Source organism: Falco peregrinus, chromosome 5 (genome assembly GCF_023634155.1).
Source record: "Falco peregrinus isolate bFalPer1 chromosome 5, bFalPer1.pri, whole genome shotgun sequence".
Lineage (NCBI taxonomy): Eukaryota > Metazoa > Chordata > Aves > Falconiformes > Falconidae > Falco > Falco peregrinus.
In genome coordinates this window covers 110532453-110558927 of record NC_073725.1, presented here as the reverse complement: position 1 = coordinate 110558927, position 26475 = coordinate 110532453, and the positions used below count along the sequence as shown (strand labels likewise).

Below are 26475 nucleotides of genomic sequence, written 5' to 3'. Positions count from 1 at the left end.
GATCCTTATTAAGTTTTGGTAAGTTAAAATAAGATCTATACTCTTACTCAAAGCACTTAAAATGCCACAATCAATTTTCTGTTAAAAACACTTCAAAGATTTCTTAGCCACAAAAATCTAAATTAAGGCCTTGATAACTTCATGATGAATATATTTAATGTATTTCTTTACTGCCACACCCTTCAAAAACACACTGGTGACAATTATTTAGGACATCTAAAGGAAAAAATTATCTGCTGTCAATAGTAGACCTCAAGATCTGTTAATTATTACTCTTAGTCTTATTTTAAACTTTCTAAAAGGAAAAGGAATTTAATAAGTTCAGTACAATCACATAACATTAATGTAAACATACATAATACATAAATATTAACTCAATCCATTAAACCTTTGTGTACCATGGCACTGAACTTATGGCAATCACATAACTTGAAAATAACATTGCTTGCCAATGACAAGGGTTTATAAACCAATGAAGACATTCGAAAACAAGAGAACAGTTCACAATATAAAAGCACAGTACCTGAATCCAAATGCTACAGTACGGTCACACAGGAGCTGTTCCTTAGAACTGTGTAGATAAAACAATTGTCACTAAAACTTCTTCTAAAAAAATAAAATGCTTTGTTAATAACTACTATTACCTCAAGTTAGGTAAATCATGCCAGATAGCACAAAATACAGTAGCTGGAAAATGCAAAACAATTTGGTAGGCCCATCTAATTCTTCAGCATAGCTGTGCAGAAATCAAGAGTGATTCTCTGTTCCTTCCTTAAGCCTTTTTCTTTTTTCTTCCAGTGTCTGTTTAAATACTTTTTTCAAGGTATTGTAAACATATGGTCCATTTTCAGAATCCAAGTTTGTCTAATAAAAGGGAGAAATTTAAGTTCAGTTAACAGATGTCATATAGCAAAATGCAAAGTAGATAACCATTTTTTCAAACTTTTAAGATTTATCAAAGAAAATACATGTTTCATGATTGAGTACTTAATGCTGATCATTTTCAATTTTATGCTGACTAGACTTTAAAACAAACTAGTAGAAAGACAAATGCCATGAGTGTTTTAACAGGTGACATGTCTGTAGATTTACAAGGGATTAGGAAGCAGTAGGATGAATGTTCGGTTCACAAAATTTCACCTGCTGAATCTAAGAAGTAAGCAGCTCCAAGCTGAGCAATAGCAAGTTTAACCTGTCACTGTTACTAAATTATTCCAAAAGCAGAAGTTAGTTATATACATCCTATATTAAGGGCCCGAAACACAACTGAATTGTAACGTAACTTCAGAAAATTATTTAATCTGATGGAAAGATTCCAAATAGTACAGAAACTACCAAAGCCTTTAGTAAGCTACTCTCAGTGACTAGTTATTCCCACTTAAAAATTATCTTTTCTCTAATTTGAAGAAGTTCATGAATTGGCAGTGATCCAGAAACAGGAAAATGAGACTAAAGGATTAAGGCTGTAGATACAGCACTTAATTATGTTGAGAATATTTTCAACCCTTCATGAAGGCTGATTATTATAAAATTTAACTCTGAAATGGACAAGCATGAGTACACTAAGTGTGAAGGAATTACTGTAATTTTTCGCACAGTGGCCTGCTCTGTTGATTCACCCTTCATGATTTAAAGCAAATAAACACAATGTCATGGACAAATGGTTGCTTGCCTTAGTGAAAGCTTTAATAGCACGAGCAAGTAAGGCCTCCTCCACATCAGCTGGTAGCATTTGCAAGTTCACCACACAGTGGAAAATACAAAGGATAGTCTGACACTGTTCCTGGTGGGTAAAAGGAACAGCAGCTATTAGAAGAAATAATTCCATGAAAAACATTTAACTTTCAGGTTTTGTTTCAATAGCAGACCGTGCCTTCCCATACTGAAACCTTCAGGTGTAGGAGTTGGGGAGGGAATTTCACAAGCCTAAAGAGCCTTTACATAATTATTTCAGTCATGATGGGAGAAACTCTAGGAGGTCAGGCATGTATCTGGAGACTTATTTTTCAAGGTCCCCTATATAAACAGTAGCATTCATGTGAATTGGCATAGAAAAAAAGCGAGATTTGGTCTTTTCAGCCCAAAATGCTATGCATGTTTAGGGCTCTTCTGCAGCTAACATAGGATAAGTTGCATCTCTCTATCTACCAAGTCTCTTTCACCATCAGCAAGACACCTGGGTAGCTAGCAAGGATGCATAAAGGGGAGTAAGTGTCTTTGTGTCTGCTAGTCCCTAGCCCTTTTCCAAGGGAGACAGATCTCCACACAGGCAGGTCTCTTAAGAGTGAAACTTAAATTAAAACTTGAGGGATTTCTGGGAAGTGCAGCTGAATATGCACCAGTATGTATAAGGGGCTGATTGGCTGGAGAGCAGATTAACAGGAAAGAACCTGGGTGTCCCTGTGCATACAAAGTTGAATGTGAGCCAGCAATGGGCCCTTGCAGTAAAGGCAGCTCAAGAGCATCCTGGGATGCATTAGACAGCTGCCAGCAGGTCAATGGAGGTGACACGTCTGGAGTGCTGGGTCCAGTTCTGTGCTTCTTGGTACAAAAGGGACATATAACATACTAGAACAAGTTCAGCGAGGGGCCACAAAGATGATTAAGGGACTGGAGCATGTGTCACACAAGCAACCTGCTCTAGTTGACTTGTTTTGAGCAGGGCTGTTGGACTAGAAGATATCCAGAGGTCCCTGCCAACTCAACTATTCTGTTATCCTGAAGTAATATAGGATAAAGATAAAATTAGTATTTTTTAATTTTTTTAAACCCATGAATTATTCCTTTTCCATTTATTTATAACAGGTGTCAAGCAGTTATTTTTTATTTAATACAAACAGAAAGTTAAAACTTTAATAGAGTGGAAGAATGCTTCAGGAAGAAACATGATGGTTTTATATGAACTCAGGAATTCTGAATGTCATGTCATGAAGATGGTGACTGCACACGAAGTTCTGACCACCTACTGATTAGTAGCCGTATTCGTGGGTATCTGGAGGCTGATAAAAGAGGCCCTATTATCTTCATAAATACTTTGGAAACAAAGAATTCCCAAAGCATTATGAAATTAATTTGTGTAATTAAAGAGATCAAGAATGGAGATTTTTTTATTATTACTATTATATATGATATTACCTATCATCTAGCCCTTTGGGGAAAGCACAGTTAAACAGTTTGGATCAGAAACACCTGTTTTTCATCAGGATTTCAGAATACAGATGACCACAGTTCTGACTTATGTAGAATTTGGCCTGGCTTCTGATTGCTTGAATTGGCAAATTCTTCCTATTCCTTGCCCCAGCTCTTCCAAAGCTGATAGATTAACATGTTTGCACAGCAAATATGACAACCATTAAGCACAGCTGCCAGGTGTGATGTTAACAAAAGCCATACATCGAGTCACAGAGAAAACACTTCTCATCTTTGCCTCTGGATCTCAAACTGCAGAATTTGCAGGGAAATACACTGAAACTGAGCTTCTACTGAATGGTGTTCAAAGACAGTATCTGGTATGTTTCTTAAAATATTTGTTATCAAGTATTGATTACAATTGAAATAATACAATCAATACCAAAGTAATCCTCATTCTGATTTTTAAAGACATTGAAGTTGCCTTTTAAAAGTGCAATTCCCTTGCCTAAAGGCCGTAAATTAATAGTTTTAATACACATCAGCAAAATGTACTTGGCAGTTAAAAGAATGAAATGATATATAGAATACCTACCTTTCTCAGTAAGTAAAGTGCATCCTGTGATTCTGTGCAATTTTTTGCCAGCATGTCAATATCATCTTTGGATATAATAGGTTCTTTCAGCTGCTCTATCCAGGACCACATCAAGCTACAGAGGATAAAAGGATCTCTCTCGGTACAGATTTTATCCCAAGCTCCATCTCGAGAATTCAGTTCTTTCTTAAAAAACAAAGCAAAGCGAAACTGAAAACGCATCATCTATTTACTTTTGCCAACATTCTCTTTGATTGTAGCGCTTGGCTGCTTACATTCCAATAAAAAAAGAAGACTTAGGAGTTACAAAAAAAAAAAAAAAAAAAGAACATTCTAGTGTTTTTCAAAACATCAACATTAATCAGCAACAATATAAGTGATTCTTTAAAACAGAACAATGACATAAACAGTGCAGCTCAGAACCTCTCAATTGTCTAATAGAATACATATAGCTTTGGGTTCCAACTTCAAAGCAAGAAGGACTTGAGTTTTAAGGATAAGCAGTTAAATTTTCTATTAAATTCTTTTAAGCACAGAATCCTCTAATTAGTTCTGAGAAAGCACTGATTAAAAACACAGGGCTGCCTTAAAATCTGTAGTACTTTTATGCTACCAGCAGCCAAGTTACAACCACAGATAACTGCAACAATTTTCATCAGTAAAATGATGAACACAGCCAAAAATAACATTCCAACCTCCTGCTAGAGACCAAATTTGTAGGTGTGTTTTGCTTGCTTTTGAAAGAACTGGTCTATAACTTACAAGTACCGTCATTTACTGAGCCACAGTATAAACTGGTGTCCCAATATGCCATTTCAAAGCATATGGTGGGATTTTTGACATCCTAGGAATTAACCTAGGTGAAATATGCAGAGCCCACAACATTGAATTAAGTCTAAAATTACCTGCCACATTTCTACCTTCTGCTTCACTTCCTCCTCTCCCAGAAATTCATTTATATCTGCAAGTGCTTTTGCTGCCAAAACTCTTCGGGCTTCCAAACTTAATTCTGACTGCAGAACAATGTGTGGAATTGCCTCTGACACATCTTTGCTACCTTGGCTTTCATATCCAAGGGAAAAGTTCACTTTAGAAGAAGAAGAAGAAGAAGAAGAGTCCTCAGAGACATAGACTCTTCTGCTATACATATTAGTCTTGTGGTCTTTTCTATGACCAATCTCATTGGTAAAATTATGCCTTGGTGTTCCGGGTTCCCTGGTATTGTGGAGAGATGCTAGACCTGAAGAAAAGGTTCTACTGCGTTGTACTTCTTTCGTACAGTTCCTTCTGTGATAAAGGGAGGATCCATCTTTTTGTCCATCCAAATTAAATTTACCTTGACTCCAGAACATGCATGTATTACGCACTAATGCCTCTTTATTTAAATCCAGCTGTGGCTTTTGTTCACTTGTGGCAGAACATTCCTCACCGCTGTTCCGCTTGGGTTGGTTGCACTGTAGTATCTGAGCAGGTACTGTCCATGCAGTTTCTCCTTGCTCTAAAAGAAACTCAGTTCTCCTTAAATCTGACTCACTATAGCTTAGACGCCTTTTTAGATGAGTTAGAGGCTGAAGGCATTCAACATTCCTTCTTTTCCAAAGAGGATCACATTCATGTCCCAGGGAGAAAAGAGAATCCTGGGTCTCGAAAGTGGATGAGTGGGTGTGGGAGGAGTCTGACATATCACTGTCCTGCCTTGCAAGTTCTCTATCTAGCTGTGTGGATACCAACTGAGAAACAGTCTTTTCAATTTCAGCTGAGAGATCCGGTATATCTAACAATTCTGCCTCTACCACTTGTCTGTTTTCAGCCAGGTCTAACAACAATTTGCAAACAAGATGAATAAGTTTTGGCACATGTTTGAGATGCCTACTCTCGTAACCATGAAGCAGATGTCTCTGACGGGTCAGGTACTGGGACAGCGTCACTGTGTGTGCCTTGGGCTCACAGCACGCAAACACGTTTCTCAGAGGAACCAAAAACTGAGTGAATTCTCTGATGCATAACAACTGCCCTCTAGTCTGAATAGAATTAGGCCTTTTTGCTCTGACAAAAAGAATTGCTTGATCAGCACTCATTCTTGTTGCAAAAACTAAGTAACAAGCTATCAGAACACCTGGAAAATATAAGACAAGCATTAGCTGAAGAACTATCAGACCAAAACAAATACTCAGTGGAACTACAGGATAAAAATCAATATAGGTAAAGATACAGCTTTATGCCCTCTATTATGTGATGCTGTTACCTAAGTATAGTTGCATTTGTTGGACCATAAGATAGTAAACCCATTCTCACTATAGTTTCAGTGAGAGCTAGTTTCTCACCACAGCATCTCTAGGAGTTCCACCATTTGTGAACACAGGATGGTGGCTTCCACAGGAAGGACATAGGCAAAAAGGTCTTAAAAGAAGTAAATGACATTTTAGCTGCTCCACCAAATCCTACCTGATCTAAAATGAATGGCAGGTTTGTAAACATGTCATAAATACTGGACAATGAAAGTGTACTAGGTGAATTTTTCCCCATCAGAAAGAAACTGTTCCATTTCAATGTAACGGGGAATTATTATACAGACACGAACATTTTCTAATCTTACAGGTTTGGTTCTCATATACTAAAACTGATCATCTCTAGCCATTCAGATAATTTTCACAAATTTCTTCAGCATTTTTAACCATTTTACAGATGTACATCTTGCAATGATATAGAATCTAAAAAAATCATTAATAATTTATAACCAGACACTGTTTTGCATTTTTAGAAAAAAAACCGTTGATCTTGCAGTAGAGCACATACCTGTCCGACCAAGTCCTGCGTGACAATGAACAGCTACCCTCCCTTCCTGCAAGGCGAAAGCCATGACTTTTACCATATCAAGTACAGTAGTGAGAGATGCCACTCCATAATCCTTCCATCCAAAATTATAAAAATAAACTAAAATAAAAAGAAAGAGTTATTTTTTGCTGTATCAAATGTGAAATTTCCAGTAATAAATGCAGAAGAGAGATGACTAATAATAAATGATAGTACTAAAACTGCATAATGGATCTTAGAATCTGACTACATATTGTTTGCAAGAGATTGTTTTCCCATTTCAATGTATGCTTGCTATTGAAATTTGATAAATTCATGAAGCTAGCAAAGATATGTCAAACTAAAGTTCAACTTGAATGTAAAAGGTGTAACAGAACTGACTGATTCATACCAAAATTACTGAGCTATATATAGGTGGGGTAATTTTTTCTTTTTAGAAATAAAAGCACTTCTTCAGTCAAAAGCTTTTTCTTACAGAGAGATGCTTTTTCTCATCTCACCATAATACAAAAAACACAAAAATACTGCCAATAACAATGCCCTCAAATGAAATAACCTTTTACAGTCTAGATAAGAAAACATGAATTGTACCAGGATTTGAAACACCATTAATGCTCATGTATTTGCGAACTCAGAAGAAAAAGAAAAATTTAACTAGCTGTTGTCCTTTCTTTATTCTAAAGATGTGAACATAAACCCTCCATCTCACTCTACATATATACGATCTTCAATAATGTGTACTTACTCTTGATTGTATTTGCCAAGTTTCATGTTTAGATCCCATTTTGTGTAACATTTCTTACATAGCTGCTTTTAACACACAAGAATTCAAGTAAAAATATCTGTAAGTGCCAAAATCAGTAATTAATGAGGAACAGCAGCAGGAATGAACTTACTTCCAGCCTCCATAAAAGCTTCAGGAATGTAGGTGAAGCCGCTTTCTTGTTCCAGTGGACTCCCACAGCTTGCATGCTCCCCAGGACGCTGAAGGTTAATTATGGTTTTTATGCCACATCTTAAGGAAGGAATAGATGAGTCAAAGTATTATACGCAGCCAAAATCTCATTATCCCTTATTTTCTGAAATACATTTATTCTTAGTGGAGAATAAATCTTTACCTGTATATCGTTAAAATGAAAGGATCTTTATCAACAAGCCAAATCTATGTTGAAAGAGAAAATGGATCAGGAATTACACTAGTAACATCTACAATAAATAATAACTAAATTTGTTACCTTTCAAACTGTTCAATAATGTTGTACTTGTCAATCAATTCTGTTGAGGGTCGAGCCATTGCCAGTATGTTATCTGTTATCCTGAGAAATTAGTAAAGTAGATAATAATGTTGTTATTAATAACTTCTTGAGTATGAATCTACCAAAATAAGAATACTATGTTACATTCAAGACAGACAGAAATACCTTGCTGATTAACTAGAAATGATTTTTTCAAGAAATTCTACCATCATACAGTGATAAATCTTGTTGATACAGATAAAACATATCAAAGACCATTACTAGAACTGTTTAAATGCCAGGCCAATGGACATTAAAAAATTCCCTCTGAATATAATCTGGACTCAGATCTTTGTTTGGCGCTTTAAGTTTTGTATGCTTCTGAAGAACATCTGCTGTTACAAGAAAATCAGCAAGACTGTAAAGACACATTTCATGCAACTATTACCGCATATGAGTATGCTTTTGAACACACATGTTATTTCACGTTCAGTAAATATTTTTACATTTAAATTCTATTATGAATACGTTTTAATTAATTTGCATTGTAAACCTTAGCAAGAACTGTTCATAACCCAGGCTAGGTTTTGTATAATTCTTGACAGGTAGAAAACTTTCATCATCTTTACTGGGCTATGTACAGTGGTCATTACGGGCTACGTTAAGCTGTAATTCTGAATCAAGCTATCATTATGTTTTATACTTAACTTAGCAGTAGCTGATTTTAAAAACTGGATTTTGAACTTTCCTTTGAATTCTCTCTTTTAATAAATACAATCAATGCAGTTACATTTAGTGAGAGTAAATGCTGCTTATTACCAGGAAGAGTAAAGCCCTTTAATAGCTTGCTCCTGGTCACTCCATCGAGCTGGATTTTCATACTTGCAAGCACGTCCACCACATGCCATTGAGCACTGCATGTGACCAGGAATGACATGGCGAAGGTGCTCCCCTACTTTAGTGTATTTTGCTGTTGGACGCCTCGAACTTCCTAGAACACAGGCAAAAACAGATTTAGTAAGGAAGATTAAAAATTCATCTCCACCTTGAAAGCATCAGTTCAATCTTAAGTTGATGAAGTTACAAACAGCATAAATATATGGAATATACATTTAAGGCTCATTTTTCAACACAGACTTGAAGTAAGGATTCTGAGGGGAAAAAACTGCTTGTGTTACTGCAGAATTTGTTTGTTCTCACAGTTATCTTTGTTTTTTCTGATGATATTAGAAGTATGTGATATCCTTTGCAACAGAAAAACACATCACAGTCCTCTTCCACCTGAAACTGAAAATACTTAGCCATATACTTGTGTATGTATGTGTGCATATATGCTTCTATTTTATCTGTTCTTTCTGAGCTGTAACAGTGAAAAACACATATTAATCCCTGAACAAGGAATCAATGAACAAAATATGAAATACAGGAAAAAAATTCAAACCCCAGTATTTTATGCACATATACAAAATACAGTTAACAGAACAAAAGTATATTAATTTAATACCAAAAAAATACCAGAACTGCCAACAGCCTTAATGAAAGTACTTTACTTTTTTTTTCAGGAAAAGTTGCATCCAGCTCCTCAGGGCTCAGAGACGATATCGCCACCATAACCCGGTGAGTTGATGACGAGAGTACCTCTACAACCGAGCTCCGGCGTCTCTGGATTATGCGAAGAAGAGGATCGGAGGAAGAATGTCTCCGACCCTGGAAGAAGTTGCTAAATATACTCACTGCCGAACGTCTTCGGGGTGAACCCTGCATGACTGACCAGCCCCAGCTACTGTCTAGGCAGGCTGCTGAGGATGCACTGATAGGAAATCCAAGTTCCTCAGCACTGAAGTTGCAAAGAGCTGTGCATCCTCTATGTACTCCAGCAGTTAGTCAGCATGGGCTGAGCTGTCTCCATAGTAACTAACAATAAAGGCACTGCTGCCAGCTATCCTTGGGGCTGCTCCATTCTATAGGAATAGTTTGGGACAGAGTGTTCCACTGCTTGATGAAAATAGTTGCATTTCAAGTAGATAATTTTGAAAGGAGACTGGGAACAACCAAAAAATTTTCCATAAACAATGTGAGTATTTAGATAGTTGTAAATACCATGCATTCAGAACTCGCTAAGACACAAAATACTAAATTCAAAAGAACAATCAAAATGTAGCTGGAGGCTCTGATTCCTGAGAAATCTGTAAGTAAATACATTATACTCCCCCACCTCTTGGTTTAACATTCCACAACCACCTCTACTCCTCCACTTAGCTGCTCCAAAATGCATCATTAGCTCTGTAATGATTGGGATTAGTGTGTTCCTCCTGAAATGGTTCAGTACATGATGAATTGTAGACTGTTCACTGTGGACCATTCGTATCTTCTAACAAAACACAATTTGTTATTCAAAACAAAAGGCTTATTTTTTTTCAGGGCACAGCTTTTTTATTAAGCAAAGCTGTTAGCCCTACAGACTGAGATAAAGCAGATTATAGGGAGGCGAAGATGTATCAGTTGAGTGCTTTAGGCTTTTGAAGGTAGACATTAGGTGGCAAATTGCCTCCCACTTTGCTTCCAGTGTGCTAAGAAGGAGAATGAGCTGGCCAAAAAGATTGCAACACTCTAAAAAGCACAAAATTCTCATGCAACTATGTGGAGAACAGACTATGGCAACGCTAAAAATACTTTGTCATCCCATTGTCTGTGCATTAGACTTGCATTAGACTGTGCAAGTCAGAGAGAAAGACTGGGGAAATCAAGAAAACCCACCATAACCTTGTTCAATAATTAAATTAATCCCATTGCATTTTCCTAAAGATATATACTATCTTCAGTCTGTGGGGTTTTTTGCATTACAAAACCAGTAACTGTTAGACAGTAATTTGCATGAGAAAGCTCTCTTTAATAAAAATTCATCAGGTTAAAATCCACCATTTCTCCTAAAGACTGAACAGAAATTGAGTGGCTGACTTTTGAGTACTGCACCCCAGCTCTTAAAGAGAGACATGGTAGGGTTTGCTGTAGATACCAGGCCTGAAACATCAGTAGTGATGTTTTATGAGAAAAAGAAAATGTTAAAGCTGACTGTTAGCTGTTTTCTCAAAACCCTGACTATTCTAATTCAGCAATAAAGATAACAAGAGGTGAGGAAAAGACTATACATGCTTTTATCTTGGAGGCTGGCTGGAAGAGAAGGGAGATGAAGGGAGATTGAGTGCTACCTATATCCAAGAAACATGAAAAATATTTTCTAATTAATTCTATTGCTTTCTTATAGTTAATTCTTGTTTCTCTTTCTCTTCCCAGAAGCTTTTTTTGAGTATATATCAAATGACAGTGGATCCAGAAATGAGCCAAATAAAATGCTGTACATCATTATTTTCCTACTGAATCAAGCAGGATTTGCAAGTATTCACCCAAAACAGTAAGAAAGAATTAACATCCTATAAGAGTTTAAATAAGTCATTTGAAGGCATGTTTGTATTTTCAAAGAGCTAGGCAGTTTCTGAAAACAAAAATCACAGTTTCTTCAATTAAGAGATCTGACAGTATGCAAGTTACCAAAAAGCTCAACATATTAACACATCATGGTGATGACAAAGTAATGCAGTTTGGTTTTGTTATAGACATGTTTATAAATGGGGGATAAGATTTCTGGGGTTTTTAATTTTCTATGGAATTTTTCTTTTTTTTCTTTTTTTTTTTTTCCCCAGAATTTCTCTGAGCACTTTATATGAATGGTGTATCAGAGAAAAATTATTACCTGAACTCATATTTGCAAGATGTAGACTGCTCTCTAGCAATGAAGAATACGGTAATTCATTTTGCAGCAAAGCTCCTGCAGCCATTGCAGTACCTGTTGGAACAGCAAATATGTTCACTGAAAATCTACAACAAGCTCAAAAATGCAAATAAAGCTGAGTACCTGATGCTCGATTATCAAGTTGTGCAAGACTTAAGGTTTGGCCAGTCAGATATGGACTGTACTTTCCTTCTAGTGTGCATTTAAATTCAGCAGCTTCACTGTGTTCTACCAATTAAAAGTTTAGCTGATTGAGTCTTTCAAGCTCTGGAGTTTGGCTGAATATGCACTTTATAACGGCGTTTTTTATATGAACAGGAATCACCCAATTAAAAGCATTTAATGTAATGCCATCTTGATTTTCTCAAATTCTTAAAAGTAAACATACAACCAGTTTTTGAACTGAAATCTTGCAAGAGACAGTTCCATTAAAGCTAGTAATATCATAAATAGCAACACAATTTCCAGGTCACACCATTTACAATTTTAGTTGATACTTGCCAAACAGATTGTCCACAAGCTACAGGCCTTCTCTGCTTTCTTCCCTCTGCTCTTGCTTTTAGTCTGTTGCCAAGTTTGAAGTCACATATATGACAATTCACTTCTAACAAGAAAACTGAACACAAGTCTGTCTAAGCAGAAAGTTTTTTCTCATGCTTCAATATAATTTCTAACACAAGATAAGTCCTGCTCTGAAAACCTATCTGACAAAAAGAAAGCTAAAGGAAAGCTGTAAATGTGAATCTATTAATCAGTCAATGTGATGTTCAAATAAATTGCTTACATGCATCTTGAGTAGAAATTCTTACCCAGTATAACTGTTCTGTTTCTCTGCTCTCCATAGGAAAATAGTTGCAAGTATAACAGAAGAGCATTTTTTTTACTACCAAACTAAGTACATCTGAAACTTTACCAAACTAAGCACATAGAAACTTTACTAAATGCACAAACCTTAAGTCTCAAATTCTGCAAAACCAGTAATAGGATTCAGCAGTATAAATAATGCTTTAAAAGAAAGATTTGCTTAAAAACCAACCAAACAAACCAAAACAAACAAAAAAAACACCAAAGAAAAAAAACCAAAACCATTGTGTGGATCAGGTGGTATAACAGTCCTGTGTTGTGTTGGAATTGTGGTGTTAACTGCTTGCTGTTCATTGTCCATCTTTTATCTGTAACGCTGCATAATTGTTTTTAAAGTAAATATTTAAATGTATTCAAATATAATTTAATTTAGATATTACATTACCTACCATGTACTTGAATAAATTATTATTCCAACAATGTTAATGGACTTTATTCCACAACATCAGCTAGTGCAGCTCTGTCCTTTCCAAGATGCTTAGAGGTGGGAACAGAATACACGTACACATTAATAACCCTTTAATACTGCTGTATCAGTTGTCACAATAAGATGAGAATTACATTTGTCTGTGAAAACCAAAAGGCCTTCTGAAACTTCAGTGATGCTCAGAAATGCATTTCTAATGTACTTGCATTATTAAGAGTACGAATTAACATGAATCTTAACAAAGACTAAAGAGTATCTGGAGCATTTTCTACTCAGCTACTTGACCACGTGACTCTGCACTTTTAAAAGTAAATCCTTTAATAAATAGGCAGTAATATTTGCACATAATTGCATTCTATTTGGAGACGTTCCAAAACCTCTATTATTTTCCAGTGGACTTTGAAATCAGTAAGGGATGGCTTTCATGATCAAAGAAAATTTTGTAGCTAAACAAATTATTTCATCCCCAGAAATTCTTTTTAGAGTTAATAGGGTTGAATTAACAAAAATTGTTGATACCTATTTCTCAGACAGTTGTCTCTAAAAATTCTAATAGCTTGTCCAGATAACATAAAAACATTTGAAACAGACATGTCTCATCATACAGGCATCAGAATCACACCAGTATGACTGTTTAGTTTTCCTATTTCCTTGTACTCAAGTATTAGCAAAAATGAGATGAAATATCAGAGATATTTCTATCATCTAAAACTGTGTTCCTTTTAAAAAAAACCCAAACAAACAACAAACCAGAATTCAGGCTGACAAGGACTCTTAACTGAAACAGGAAGAGATGTATATTAATGCAGAAGACGATATACCTATAAAATTACAAAATACTAGCAAGACTGTTCTAAATGGCAGAGGTAAATAATGTGTTTATTTCCTGTGTAACAAATTAGACCTCCCCCAATTTTATATCAGCAGATATACCAAATCCATATTTCAAGTTTTGTATAAACAAGCAGTTCCAACTGACTTAAATATTTTGTCTGCATGTCTTTCAGTTTGTTAAATTCACTTCTTGACAGATGTTTTAAATTGCACAGTGTGATCAATGTGCGCAATTCCTTTATATTTATTTATGAAAAAAAGTTAAGTAAGATTGTGACAAATTACAGAGATATATTGCACTCCCTTGAACAGATGTAAAATGTCATTTGGGACAGGAAGCACTATTTCAGTGTTGATGTTACTAGACAAGGGTGTTACACTTTTTATTTGTGCAAGAATGTATGAAAAGTAAAAATAGTACTTGGATAAAAGAAACAACTCTCTCCTGATTCTTCTACGTATCGGATAATTCTTAGTTTTTAAAAGGTCCTCTTCAGCATTTTGTTCATCACATGAACACCTAATAGATGCTGGAGATAAAAAACAAGCCTGGAGCGTTATTCCAGGTCATGGTCCTCATTAGCTGCCTGAGGGAATTAAGTCACGTGTCTTACGTCAATCAGATACCACCTTAATCTGATATCAGAGATAATCTGCTCAGTTATCTCTGACATGCATTTCTATTGCCATGACAGCAAAGAAGTTGGTCTTTTAATCCCTGTTTCCCGATCAAAGAAATGGAACAGTCTCTCAGGTGATGTTCCATGTCTTTATGTTTGATAACAGGAAGCAATGTCATTAAGCATGCATAAACAACACCGCTAATGAAACCGAAACATAGCAAAAATAACGTCTGTGTTGTTGGCTGACTGAAGTAAATAGCAGTACCACACCACCTATGGAAACAAGGATCTCTTGAAATCATGATACACCACTAGATGTCAAGTATTAAAGGGGATACTTCAGGAGGTACCCTCCAGATGCGGATTTTGTATTTGTTTTGACATCTGTGTATTTTTGAGGGGGGTGGGGGGGTCGGTGTATGTGTCTGCTTTTGAGCTTACCAATTCCTAACAGAAATGACATAACATTAGTCGTGGCCTGTTGGTTGCACTGTTGAGTCTCTTGTTGCATTTGGTAACATGACAGCTATCAAGTCCTACTCACTGCTTCATACGTGCAGAGAGGTAAGTTTCTTGCAGAGTCAATAGTATAAGCACGCTGTGCTATCATAGGCAAAATCGCCCTGTCCTTCCACATTCTTTTAAGGAGTAAAGCTGCCTCTTGCCCACATGCATTTCCTCTGGAATAAAAGCACAGGTTGAGTAGTAAAGTGCCATGCAGCGAGCAGGACAACTGGGAGATCAGGGATCCACAACCGAGCAGGTTCTGCAACTTAACTGGTGGGCAGACTCACAGAGGAAGAGCATAAAGGAACCATACATCACTGGTTCACCCAACGGGCTGCAGTACAAACTCAGCAAACAAGCAATGCAGGTAGCAAATTAGCAACTGGCTTAGGTGTCGCTCTGCCTTTTAATAAAGAAGATTCCTTTTCTTTTAGCATTTCAGGATGTGAAAATCAGTGGCTTCCAGTCATTGGGCTGAATTTTTGCTCCAGAATGAAATGAGAGAAAGGAGTAATGCCTAATGTTTTAGCAGCCAGAAAACAATTATATAGCTGAAAAGTGATGAGACAAGAAGATGCTGGTATCACCTTGCCTTAGCAACTAAGATGGTTATTTAATAGATGCAATTACTATCTTTTAATTCAGAACACATTTTCAAAACAGAGAGAAGAGTTTGTGTTCCAGACTGGAATGATTCCAGCTGGGGCAGTTCAGCTGCCGGCACAAACAGTAATCCCATTGTAAATCTCCCCACTGCTTTTCTGTGTAACTGCCTACTAATAGTGAGGTGCCATCTCTCCATATTTGCGTGGATTTGGTAAACAAGAATACAACAGCAGACCACACATTTCAAGAAGATTTCTTTTATGTATTAACATGAAAAAATCTTGGATAAGCTTTCCATTTTAAAAAAAATCAGTGTATAATAAAATCAGTATTAAACCTCAAATGTATTCCTACAATACAGGCAAATGCCGATGCCTGTCACATAACATTTTGAGGTTATTTTTACTATTTTCTTGTCTTCTAAAGAGAATCTGTTCTCTCCTTGTTGCAGTCACATGTAATAACAACCCAGCAGCCACATTTTTAAAGGAACACAGTTAACTACAGATGCAGGCAGGGGCCATGTTAGCTGAGTACCTAAGCACTCAGGTAACACCTCTAAAATTTCTCTAAAATTTGACCTGATTCTACAGATACTTATCTTCCTGAGAAGCTTTGCTTTTGTGAGCAGTCCCACAGAAGTCAACAAGGTATTTGTCTAAATATAAGATCATATGGGATAAAGTTTCATTGCCAAAATGCAAAGTGCTGCAAAATGCACTAATTAAGATGTTTTAGACAGAGAACTAAAGATAACTCAGACTAAGCAAAAACATGATAGTTTAGGGAAGACTGTTGATATTTAATCAAGAAGTTAAGAGCTATGAAATTATAACTTGGTCTCTAAATTCAGGTTTTATATCTGATGTTTTAAGATTGGCAGATAATGAAAATTTTTAACAGAAAAATATAAATTTGCTGAGGCATAGTCACTTCTACAGGAAGCACTAGCAAATGAAACTGTCTTTTAAATTCCAACAGACTATCCAATTTTAACATTGCCAGGAAAAACAAAGCATTTATTTCTGAAGTTTTGTAAAAATTGTAGGTAACAGGTTTTTGTTAAGCTTGATTGTTATGAATAATGAAACAAAAGGCAAAGGTGATTTTCTAATATATGTATCGGGAAAAAAAAACTTGTTGAGAGTAGACATTTCACAAATACCTACACTACAATTAACAGAAGTCTTCAAGGCAGTTTTAGCATCAAGCGCACATATTTCATTAGGCACAAACCTCAATTCCCTAGGCTTACTTGAAATTTGAAATGCTTACTACCTATAAGCAAACATCAAGAAACGGAAAAAAGAAAATAAAACACACAGAGAACAGACAGAAGACAAGGTAATAATTCAAACAAATTTCCATATAGTTTAGTTATATCTAATTTACACAGCAGAATAATACTACAACTGTTTTAAGACTCCAGTGGTTTCACCAGGACCACAAACAGAACTGATTTGTTATTTCTGTATGAGGTTTTTCCTCTTTTGGGAAAAAAATATTCCCCATCTGTTTCAGTAAAAGGTGAATGTAATTTAATCATTAAGACTGACATTTACAAAGGACTGTAACTGCTTTCACATAAAAAAGGAACAAAAGAATATAATTCATTAGAAGATTATGTAGGTGTTGGTCTGGTGATTCAGTATTTGCTATTCATAGTTTTTTTCACATAAATGGCACAAAACTGCAAGCCAAACTGAGGGACAGGTCTACCAACTGACTTGGTTCATGTTATTTAAGTCACATCAGCTTTCTGTGGTACTGTTAACCCAATAGTTTACAGAAGTTATTTTATACTACCTTGAACAGACTGGCAGCTAGTAATTACTAATGAGAATTATAAAGGAGGTGGTATAAAATTAATATATTAACTGTTCTACAAATGAAACTGGTGACTCAGATACTCTTGATTGTGAGTATCGTGTTTACAAAGAGGCTATCAGACTTGTAAGACTGACTACATACAGAAGAATGAAATATTGTCAGTAATGCATTTTAACAGCATTCAGAAGTGGGAAAGTTTAAAAATGAACTCTGCAAGTTAAAGGAATTATTTTTAAATCTCATCTAATGAAAATAATGAATTTACATGAGTTTTAATCAAGTTTCAATAATTTCCATTTAACACCTTACCTGTTACCCTGCAGAAAGAATAAGTGATTGCTGATCCCTTCATTGTTGCAGCTATCAACCACAAGAAATACACTGTAGGTAATTCACATTTTACAGAACAGAAGCTGAATGATGTTACCACAGTATTTCCTGTAGTTAATTGGATTCACGACAGTAATCTGGGAGGAGCCGGTAACTATCTTTTCTTTTAAGACTGTATGAGGAGTGCCTTACGGACCATGCAGATAATCATCCCATAAACTGCTTTCTGTGTCTACCTAGATTTTAAAGGGACTGAGGCAAATAGGCCACACCAACCTGGTATTTTAATAACTGAACCACCCATCTCTTTTTTTCTGTTCACCTTATTTTCCTATTGTCAATCACAAGTAAATAAATATATGTATGTGTGCCTATATGCATCAGACAACTAAGCATGTAGATAGCTACAGAGATAATTTTGTGAGGTTACATTAATCAAAGTTAAACCCATAACATTAATTTTGAAACACCATGAAAAGAAGAGATAGATGTTTCATTGTTACCTTGGTTAGACCTGGAACAAAACATTTTTTTCCTCACCCAATAAAGCATAGCATATTATTGAAAGTATTTATAGAGTATAAATTAACTGCATCAAAAGTAGTATCTCAAAACTGTAACAAAAATAATTTCATCTGAACGTAAAGGATGTAATCTACTAAAAACCAAAGACTTTAGTGATTTAACTAAATACTGTACATATAAAGCAATAAAACAAGCTACATAAAATAGGATATCTTATTCTTTCTTACTAAATCAATTTCAGCCACTAAGTATTAGCTGACAAAATAAAGGCTTTCATTTATTTCCATCACTTCCCTGCCTGTCTTATTAAAAAATCCCCAGTGTTAAGTGATACTCAGTGCTCATCATTAAAAATGCCTCCCAATTAGTTAGAAACAAAATACACCTGCAAGCTTCTGAGATAACTCAAGACTGATGCCAACCTTATTAATTCCAAAAACATCACCTCAGTTAACCACCTGCCTTAATTTTAGCCAATACAGATGGAGCATATAACTAAACAATTTAGTCCTATTAATTTTCAGAAATAAATTTTGTAGTCAGGTTTTTGCTGTATACTGCTAATAAAAATAGAAAGAAGAAGAATCCAACTACTTTCCTATAGAAAAATTGATTTACCGAGAACAGAGACCAATTAACAAAGTAGTCCTTACAATTACACATCTATTTTCTTACTAATCTTGCGGGGGGGGGGGGGGGGGGGGGAGGGGAAGTCACATGCATGAACTAAACTGCATCCAGTCATTTGAGACAACAGCAAACATAATTTTATATAAATGTATGGACATTTTGCAAAAAAACCCCACCCTTAAATAAAAATAGGGCGGGCTTCAAAAGATTTGTACACAGTTTTGGAAAACACAGTAAGGGACCTCAGGTACTTAAAAAACCTGAACAGACTGCAGAGCCTAAAATCCTAAGTTGCACATCTTTCTTTCTGTGCTGGTAGAAGTTTCAATTCCAAGCACCCACGGCTTCCCCAGCCTATCAGTGGAACTGGAGGGCTCAAAACCTCCAAAACACTGATCCTCGCAAATCCCGTGTGAGAAGAACTGATGAACAGCCCCACTGCCTCCAGCAGCCCTGCTCAGCACCAGGCGGCAAGCACACAGAATTACGCATTCGCTTAGGTATTTGTGAGAGTGGACCCAAGCTGTAAGCAAAGCACATCACTGCTTTAATTCCTGGGAATTAAAAGACAGTAGGAACCCGTACTAGCATTATGGAAAATGTAGCACAGAAAGAACTGGAGGTCATGTAGTCCAATGTCCTGCTCAAGGCAGGGCTGACTCCCAAGTTAGATCAAGCACTGACAAGATTCCATGTCTGAAGATCCCTGCACAAGTAATACTCCCCAACAGCAGCACGGTTTCTTGGTTTCATCACGTGTTGTTCATAGTCATTATATAAGTGGCTCTAGAATTCAGAATCTAAGAATTACAAGTAAAGGGACACACAGATTCTACAAGTGTCAGCACACAAAATATATGTTAAAACAAATGGAGCACCTAGTAAAACATTTTGTAAGAGGAAATGGAGAAATTCAGCTTTTTTTTAGTTGACTAAAGAACAACTTTGGATCATTAAGAAATATTAATTAATTTTTTAATATAAGCATAATCTTTTGGGGAAGTTCTAAATGCTCACATTTGAGAAGCTGTCACTGACGTTCTTTGTGTTCATTTTCATATGGATAATATAGTAACACAATTTACCTATTTGATTCCAGAGGGGAAACTAATTCTTGAATACTTGGATTCTCAGTGCAACAGCCCACTGCTTTGTCATATCAACTTGTGTTACATGTTTGCTGGGTTGCGCTTTATATGTGTTCCTACATTTGTACTCTTCCATATTAATGGCAGCTTATTCAGCTGAAGAACTAGTATTTCCTAGTAATCTGTGAAGTTTAGCTAGTGCCAATAATTGGTGCCAAACACATTTGTTCAAATAGGCTATGTCATATCTTTGTCAAGACAAGGCTTTATGGTAAATGAAGATGGCTTTTAGGGGGAGTTAAACATTAGGTTGAAATAATTTGCCATTTCCAATGAAAGAATACACAGAGTAGGTGGGATGCTTGTGACTAATCATCTTTATCTCTCTAGACTTGGCATTTTCCTATTTAAACAAAATGAAGAATCCCAAATCCTCTGGAAAATTCTATTGAACTATGACTGCCATCTGAAGATACTAACAAGCTTTTTAGGTAAGAACAGGATCACTGGATTTCTAGCAGCTTATTTCTCTTGCACTGCATGGGCTGCCTCATGGCTGCTTTACATTGGACTTAGCAAATCCACCTGTTCTGTGACCTTAGATACTAATTTATCAGATTAGACTGGTAGAAAACTGTCTAAATTGTCTTGTAAGGAGCCGGATGCAATTAAAATGTTTGACTTCTGCTTAGACTGCACTGTTTTCACTGGTACATAGAGCAAATCAAAACATATCCTAAAACTTAAAAGTTTACTAAAACCTAATTTACTTGAAGGTTAAATTTACTATAGTACAAACTATGTATTTAGATTCCTAGCTGGCAATGGATGTTTCTAGCTTCACCTTTTGCTTTTTGCTCCTCTCATATTACGCATAATAAAAATCAATTAATGTTGCTTTCCTTTCAGCTTGTATTGAAACACTGGAGGGAATGCTTTAGTTTTGTGTAACTCTAAAATTGCATGAAATGTTATTAAAGTCTTTTTCTAAGTTTTGCTTTTAGATTTTATAGATATGTATTTTACTGCCCCTTAAGCATAATGCAGTACCATGGCAAATCAATCATAAAAGCAGGTCAAACGTCTTTGGTAGACGTCAACTACACTGGCAGTGTTGAAGCTGTGAGATAAATGTATGCAAATCAATCATAAAAGCAGGTCAAAACTTCTCTTTGGTAGATGTCAACTACACTGGCACTGTTGAAGCTGTGAGATAAATATATGTGTGTTTGGCCTCTTAATGAGACTCCAGAGCAGCAGCCCACCTGTGATCCCTGTCCTCTTTCATCATCTGTACTTCCGACAGTCTCTCTTTTCATGTTTGTTCCATTACCTAAAATTGCCAATAAAAGATAAAACGGAAACGTAGTGAAATATTAGGTCAAGACAGCATAGTTATACAAAGATTTAAAATCAAAAAATAGTTCTAAAACTGAAGAATTTTATCAAGTATTACTCACAGGTCATTCAATGGACCTGCAATGCAAAAGGTGACAACAAGCCTAAGAAAAGTCTAGAAACTCTTTTTAGCCACAGGCTTTAAAACGAAACAAAAATCACAGCTTAAACTATATATATATATAAAAAGGAAAGGAGAGCTACAGCAATCCCGCCTAGCTCTGCTTTGTGAAATAGCTCATTTTCTACATACATGGCAGAGTGGTACCCACATAGCTGTAAAGCCCTCATCCAGTAATGGTCTGCTCTGGGTTAGTAGCTGTCTTTGAAATCACTGGCAAATGTCAAGTTGTTGGAAAACAGAAATTAGGAAGAAATCTTTCTTCTGTAAATTTCAGAACTTCTGAAGAGCTACCATATATTAAGCTAGTTTGCAAAAGCACTGTTTAATGCACACATAATTTCTATGAAACATCGGACCTGCTGTGAGTATGCAGAACACTCATCAAGTTCATGCACAGTAGATTAACTGTTCAAAAATGGCAGGATAGGTGAAGGAAATGAGGAAATGTTAGGAAAATTAAGTACCTCTAAGGTACCGAATCCTTCTAGGCATTTATCTTGTGCTTTTTGCTAAGGAACAAAATGGTCAGGCTCTGTAACTCAGGAAACTGAGTGAAGAACCAAAGAGGTCAAAGGAATTTAATGGAAGTGACCAGAGATCAAGAGTTACAAGTGGCTGTATACCCCTTGTGTATCCATTATAGGATTAAGGCCAGGAAAAACTCCAGAGTGGAGAGAAAACTGAGGAAATTAGTATGGTTTTATATGTTTTTCTTATTTTCAACAATAACAAGCTACCCAAGATCAGGAGTAGAAATGTTTACAAATTTCTGTATTTTCTTGAAAAAATAACCACAGAATACAAGATTAGAAATAACTTGGGTTTTGTTGTATACTTGCTTAAGCAATTCTGGAATCTGAACCTTGTTTCACAAAGAAACAGAAAATCTATGCCTGGGAAATGTATCTAAGAAAGGAGTGGGGAGTCAGTGTCACTGCTGATGCCGGTCCTCCGGCATGGTGCCTCAGGTGGCTGGCTGCAGCAAGAAGGTGCTCAGGATTTGCTACGGGCAGGACCCTTCCTCAGCTGGAGGGAAAAGACCTGCAACGAACTGCTTCAAACTAGGCAGGTGGTTTTAACTGTACAGGACAATAACAGGAAAGGACCAAGTTCATTTTGAAATGTACTTGTTTTACATGTTACAGACATCAATTACCTGTACAGGTGACCTGGTTGAGCACTTTGAGGCCAGCAGTCTGTAACAGCCATCCAGCTCTGGGTGGCCACTAGCTGAGCAGTCGCTGCAGCATGCAGAAAAATACCTAGCCAGGGACTTCTGAGTCACCTGGTGAAGTAAATGAGAAACTCAGCTTGCCTAGTTGAACTCTTTAAACAGGTATGTCTTTAATTCTAAATCATATACTAGCAGGAAGAAAAATTAAAATAAACCAGCAGACTATACTCTCCATTCAGAAAAGTGGGACTATATTGCCAGAAACCGGGAATAAATTTGCTCTCTGGGACTGAAAGATATAAGCAAACTTGTACCTTATCTGACACTTGCAGTCCATTTTTTAAATATTATTTGTAGCACATTCCTTCCCAGCAACTAACTTCATCCATGTCAGATTTCACAATTTCTACTCTTTACTTCTCTCATTTGTAACGTAACTATTACCAAAAAAATACTTATAGTGGTGTAATTGGATTTACAATGAAGTCAAATATTTACTCAAACGCATGGAAAAAACACTATTCAGATCAGTTTATGCTGCCACCCAAGCAATCACACAATGAGAGAGGATTATATTGCTAATTATATCTCCAAGGTGATATTCTTACAGCATCTGGCCCTGAAGACTGTCTCCCTAACATATTTCATCTTTCTTGTCTTACACATGCGGCTCCACGTATGAAACTACCGATGAAAACAAGAGATGGAAAAATGCTTTGAAGTAATACATAATTGCAAATACTCTGATTTATTTTGTACATATTCTTTTGGGATTAATTACTCCACAGATGTAGTGCTCAAGTTCCACTAATGGAGGTGCAGGCCTCCTGAAAACATGTCTCTTTCTGAAAGAAAAGCAAGGGAGCGGGTGCAGAGGGGAAAAAATTAAGTATATATTACTAATATAGCTGGTAATCTTTTCTTGTTAATCTACTGATGAGCGTACTTACACTCTGTTGGCAAAAGCAGAAACAGCTACATCTAAAAATTATTATCCAGTGTCTGGATTGAAGAATATGCCATATGCACAAGTGCCTTTTCAACTCCAAAGGGGACTGACTGAGCGGTGTTTTTCAAAGGCGATTAAGTGATGATTAGAGGTAGGGCACAACTGCTACAAAACATGGAAATACTGTTGTGAAGAGGGAAACCAAGACGTACGCCTTGGCGAAAGTTAAATCCCGGGGTATCACCTCGGGAACGCCGGCAGGAAGAGCCGAACTGCCTTGCAGCCAGGCCGGAGGGAGCAGGGCAGCTCCCGCAGAGAGGGGGTGTTCAATTCCTAACGGAGGGCCTCTGCTCAGATCACTAGGGAACGTGGCATCGCCAGAGAACTTAAAGGCAGTAGCTACGGAAGGGCGTTTCAGGTCCTTCTTTGTCCGTGCCGAGCACGCTGCAGTCGCTTACCTGAGCCGGAGGGCGGGCAGCGGCCGAGGGAGCGCCCGAGCAGCCGGGGCTCCCCGGGACAGGGGGCGCCAGGACTTAAAATGGCGGCGGCCCCTCAGAGTGGTCCCAGGCCGCCCCCGGGCGTGCCGCGCTGCCATAGCGACCGAGGCGGGCTCCAGGGGAACGGCAAGAGCGGGGCGACCCTCACGGGCTGGGGGAGAGGGGCTGAGCGGGGCGGGGCGCCACGCTGGCAGAGGACGGCCGCCAGTGCGGGCAGGGGCGCGGGAAGAGCGCCGGACCCACCTGCCTCCCGCTGCGTCAGGCCGCCACTCCGCCGCCCGGCTGGGCAAAAGGGCGCCGGCCGTGGGCGCATGCGCCATCGTGAGGGAGTGGGCCGGGCGGCGGCTGGGCCGGGGTTTCCTCCGCCGGGGGCCCGCAGCTGCGGGTCGCTCTGTGCTTCCTCGGCGCGGCTCCAGAGGCGCTGGGGGGCGAGTGGCGAGCGACGAGCGCGTCCTCTGGCCGAGGGGAGGCGGTGCCGCCCGGTGAGCGCCTCGGGCTGCCCGCGCTGCCAAAGCCGGTGTCCGAAGTGGGGCTGGGCCAGGGGCCCGTGCCGCCTCCCGCGCAGCGCCGCCCGGGCGGGGGCCAGGCCGCGGGCCTCCTGCCGCTGCCGCACGGCCAGAAGTGCGCAAATGTATTTGTTGACGCGGTGAAATGTTTTTAACGTCGTCGTGGGTGATTCCTCTTAGCGGTTAATTTTGGTGAATTTTGATGGAAATGTCTCAAAAGGCCGTGGCTTTGAGGTGGACGGTGCGTGCAGCCGTCGCGCTGTGCCCCGGTGGGCCGCGGCCGGCAGCTCCGTGGTGGTGCCTCATCGTGCTGCTCAGCGGCGAAGCGATGCCCAACGGACATTGGTGAGGGTTTTGAGAGGCGTGGTCGAAGGGGTTTTTAGCATTTTTAACAGGCATAAAAAGTTACTTGGGTCTTGGACACGGAATAGAATACGTTTATAATGGTTTATTTAAATACTACAGTTGAATACACAGTTGCTGATTAAAGGAGTAGTAAGAGCTGTAAACCTTTGTGGTGCATTAGTGTGCTAGGCTGAAACATCTGCCTGCTGGCTAATGAGGATGGTTTTGGAGTGAGTGTCCTTGTAACACACTTTTGAAGTTTAGCTGTGGTTTTCAAAATATTTGGAGATTTTTGACAGTGTTATGTGTCTGTTTCATTAGCCACACTACTACATTAGCTCATAGAATTAGTGTCTGTAGTACGTTTCATAAATTACATAAACATTAGCAGTGTTTATGTATCTAAGTTTTTAAAGGTAAAGCACATGTGGGAACTCGGTGGAAATGCTGAAGAGTCTGTTGCTCCTTTTCTTTCTACTAAGCTGAAGGAGCTGTCAGCATTAGAGATGCAGGGCTTGCTTCTTAAAACATTTCAGTCGTATTAGTGCTGAAGTGTCTTAAACATGTCTTGGTTGGTTTTGTAGCATTAGCATACCACATTTCCTACAATAACTGTGAGTTCTAAACAAGCAAAAACATGGCTCTGTGACTCTTGCCTCTGTCTCCCTCTAAAAGACTCAAATGCAGTTTCCCTTCCTGCGTCTACCTGGCAGAAACTGTTGCTAAAGCTTGCAAGCTTCATTTTTAAAATTAACTACAGGGCACACATTTAGTGTTCAGTCCTGATGAGTGTGATTTGTGCCTTTGCCATCAATTAGAATTCTCATGTGTTTAGGGTTTTGCTGGCTCAGGGCTGGAATGCTGAGCATGGCTGTGAGCACGCCATGTAATATCTGTTCCCAAATTTTGTGTTTATCATATAATTACATGAATAAACAAACTTCCCGTGTGCTTCAGAAAGAGTTTATAAAGTTCATAAAATCTGTAGAAGAAAGCATAAGGTTTTCTTTGTTTTATTGTAAAGATACAACCACAGAAGCATACCACACTTTTTGAAAATAAATGCTGGCTTTGCTCCTTTCTGTCTGAAGTAAGGAAAAAGATGAGGTGTTCACCACACCATGTCCATGGTCCAGCTTGTGGTGCAGCGGCGTGGAGGGGGTAAGTCTGCTTCTGTCACCGTGCCTCTTAGCAGGCTGAACCATGAAGGGCTCCCTCAGGACTGTGGCGTAGAAAAATCTGTGTTGCAGGAATGCTCAGAAATGTCCTATTTTGGTTAGGAGGTTTTTGTTTCAGAGAATGAACCAGAACCGGCGGAGAGCTTACTAAGATTGAACATGAGATACAGGCTCCCAGATACGGCCAGGAAAAGGTTATTTTTGATTCATCAGGGCAAGTCAATAGAATATAAGGGGTGAAATGGGGAAAGGGAAGCTTTTTTTTATTTTCTAGGAAGAGCTGTGAATTCAAGTTCAATTATAATCCTAGGAACACAATGAGATTCTGTAATACCACGGGGCTGAGTTCAAACCTGATGGAAACAGTGTAATTCCAGTGAAGCTGGGCCTGCCTACCTAGATTTTGAGCTTTGCTGTTCACGTCTCACAAATCTTACCTGACTGGAACTTATTTTACATCAGCACATGCCACCTTGT

The 26475-nt window shown here is 38.0% G+C and overlaps 1 protein-coding gene across 13 annotated transcripts; it reads right to left on the bottom strand.

The window, feature by feature from the left end:
• Nucleotides 1-134: 134 nt before the first annotated feature.
• PTPDC1 (protein tyrosine phosphatase domain containing 1) lies at nt 135-24531 on the bottom strand. Of its 13 annotated transcripts, XM_055805773.1 has the most exons (13): nt 24213-24333; nt 22506-22634; nt 21093-21160; nt 12065-12127; nt 11525-11617; nt 8593-8764; nt 7774-7854; nt 7435-7553; nt 6521-6658; nt 4630-5840; nt 3725-3910; nt 1673-1783; nt 135-864 (listed from the first exon to the last, which is right to left on the bottom strand). In XM_055805773.1, exons 5-13 carry the CDS (start codon nt 11607-11609, stop codon nt 748-750), a joined length of 2220 nt encoding a protein of 739 aa, XP_055661748.1. In that variant the 5' UTR covers nt 11610-11617; nt 12065-12127; nt 21093-21160; nt 22506-22634; nt 24213-24333; the 3' UTR covers nt 135-747. The 13 variants fall into 13 exon arrangements, with proteins under 13 accessions (XP_055661748.1, XP_055661747.1, XP_055661750.1 ...); XM_055805772.1 differs by lacking the exon at nt 12065-12127; XM_055805775.1 differs by lacking the exon at nt 22506-22634 and having other exon boundaries at nt 24213-24323.
• Nucleotides 24532-26475: the final 1944 nt, after the last annotated feature.

Bases quoted from the DNA above. Each gene is read 5' to 3' on its own strand.
- PTPDC1 (XM_005232416.4), bottom strand. From the start codon at position 9,537: ATGCAGGGTTCACCCCGAAGACGTTCGGCAGTGAGTATATTTAGCAAC. The intron at 7,554-7,773 runs GTAACAAATTTA...TCCTTCCTTAAG, and splicing joins ATTATTGAACAGTTTGAAAG to ATGTGGCATAAAAACCATAA. The intron at 6,659-7,434 runs GTAAGTTCATTC...TTTTTATTTTAG, and splicing joins AGCTTTTATGGAGGCTGGAA to TTTATTTTTATAATTTTGGA.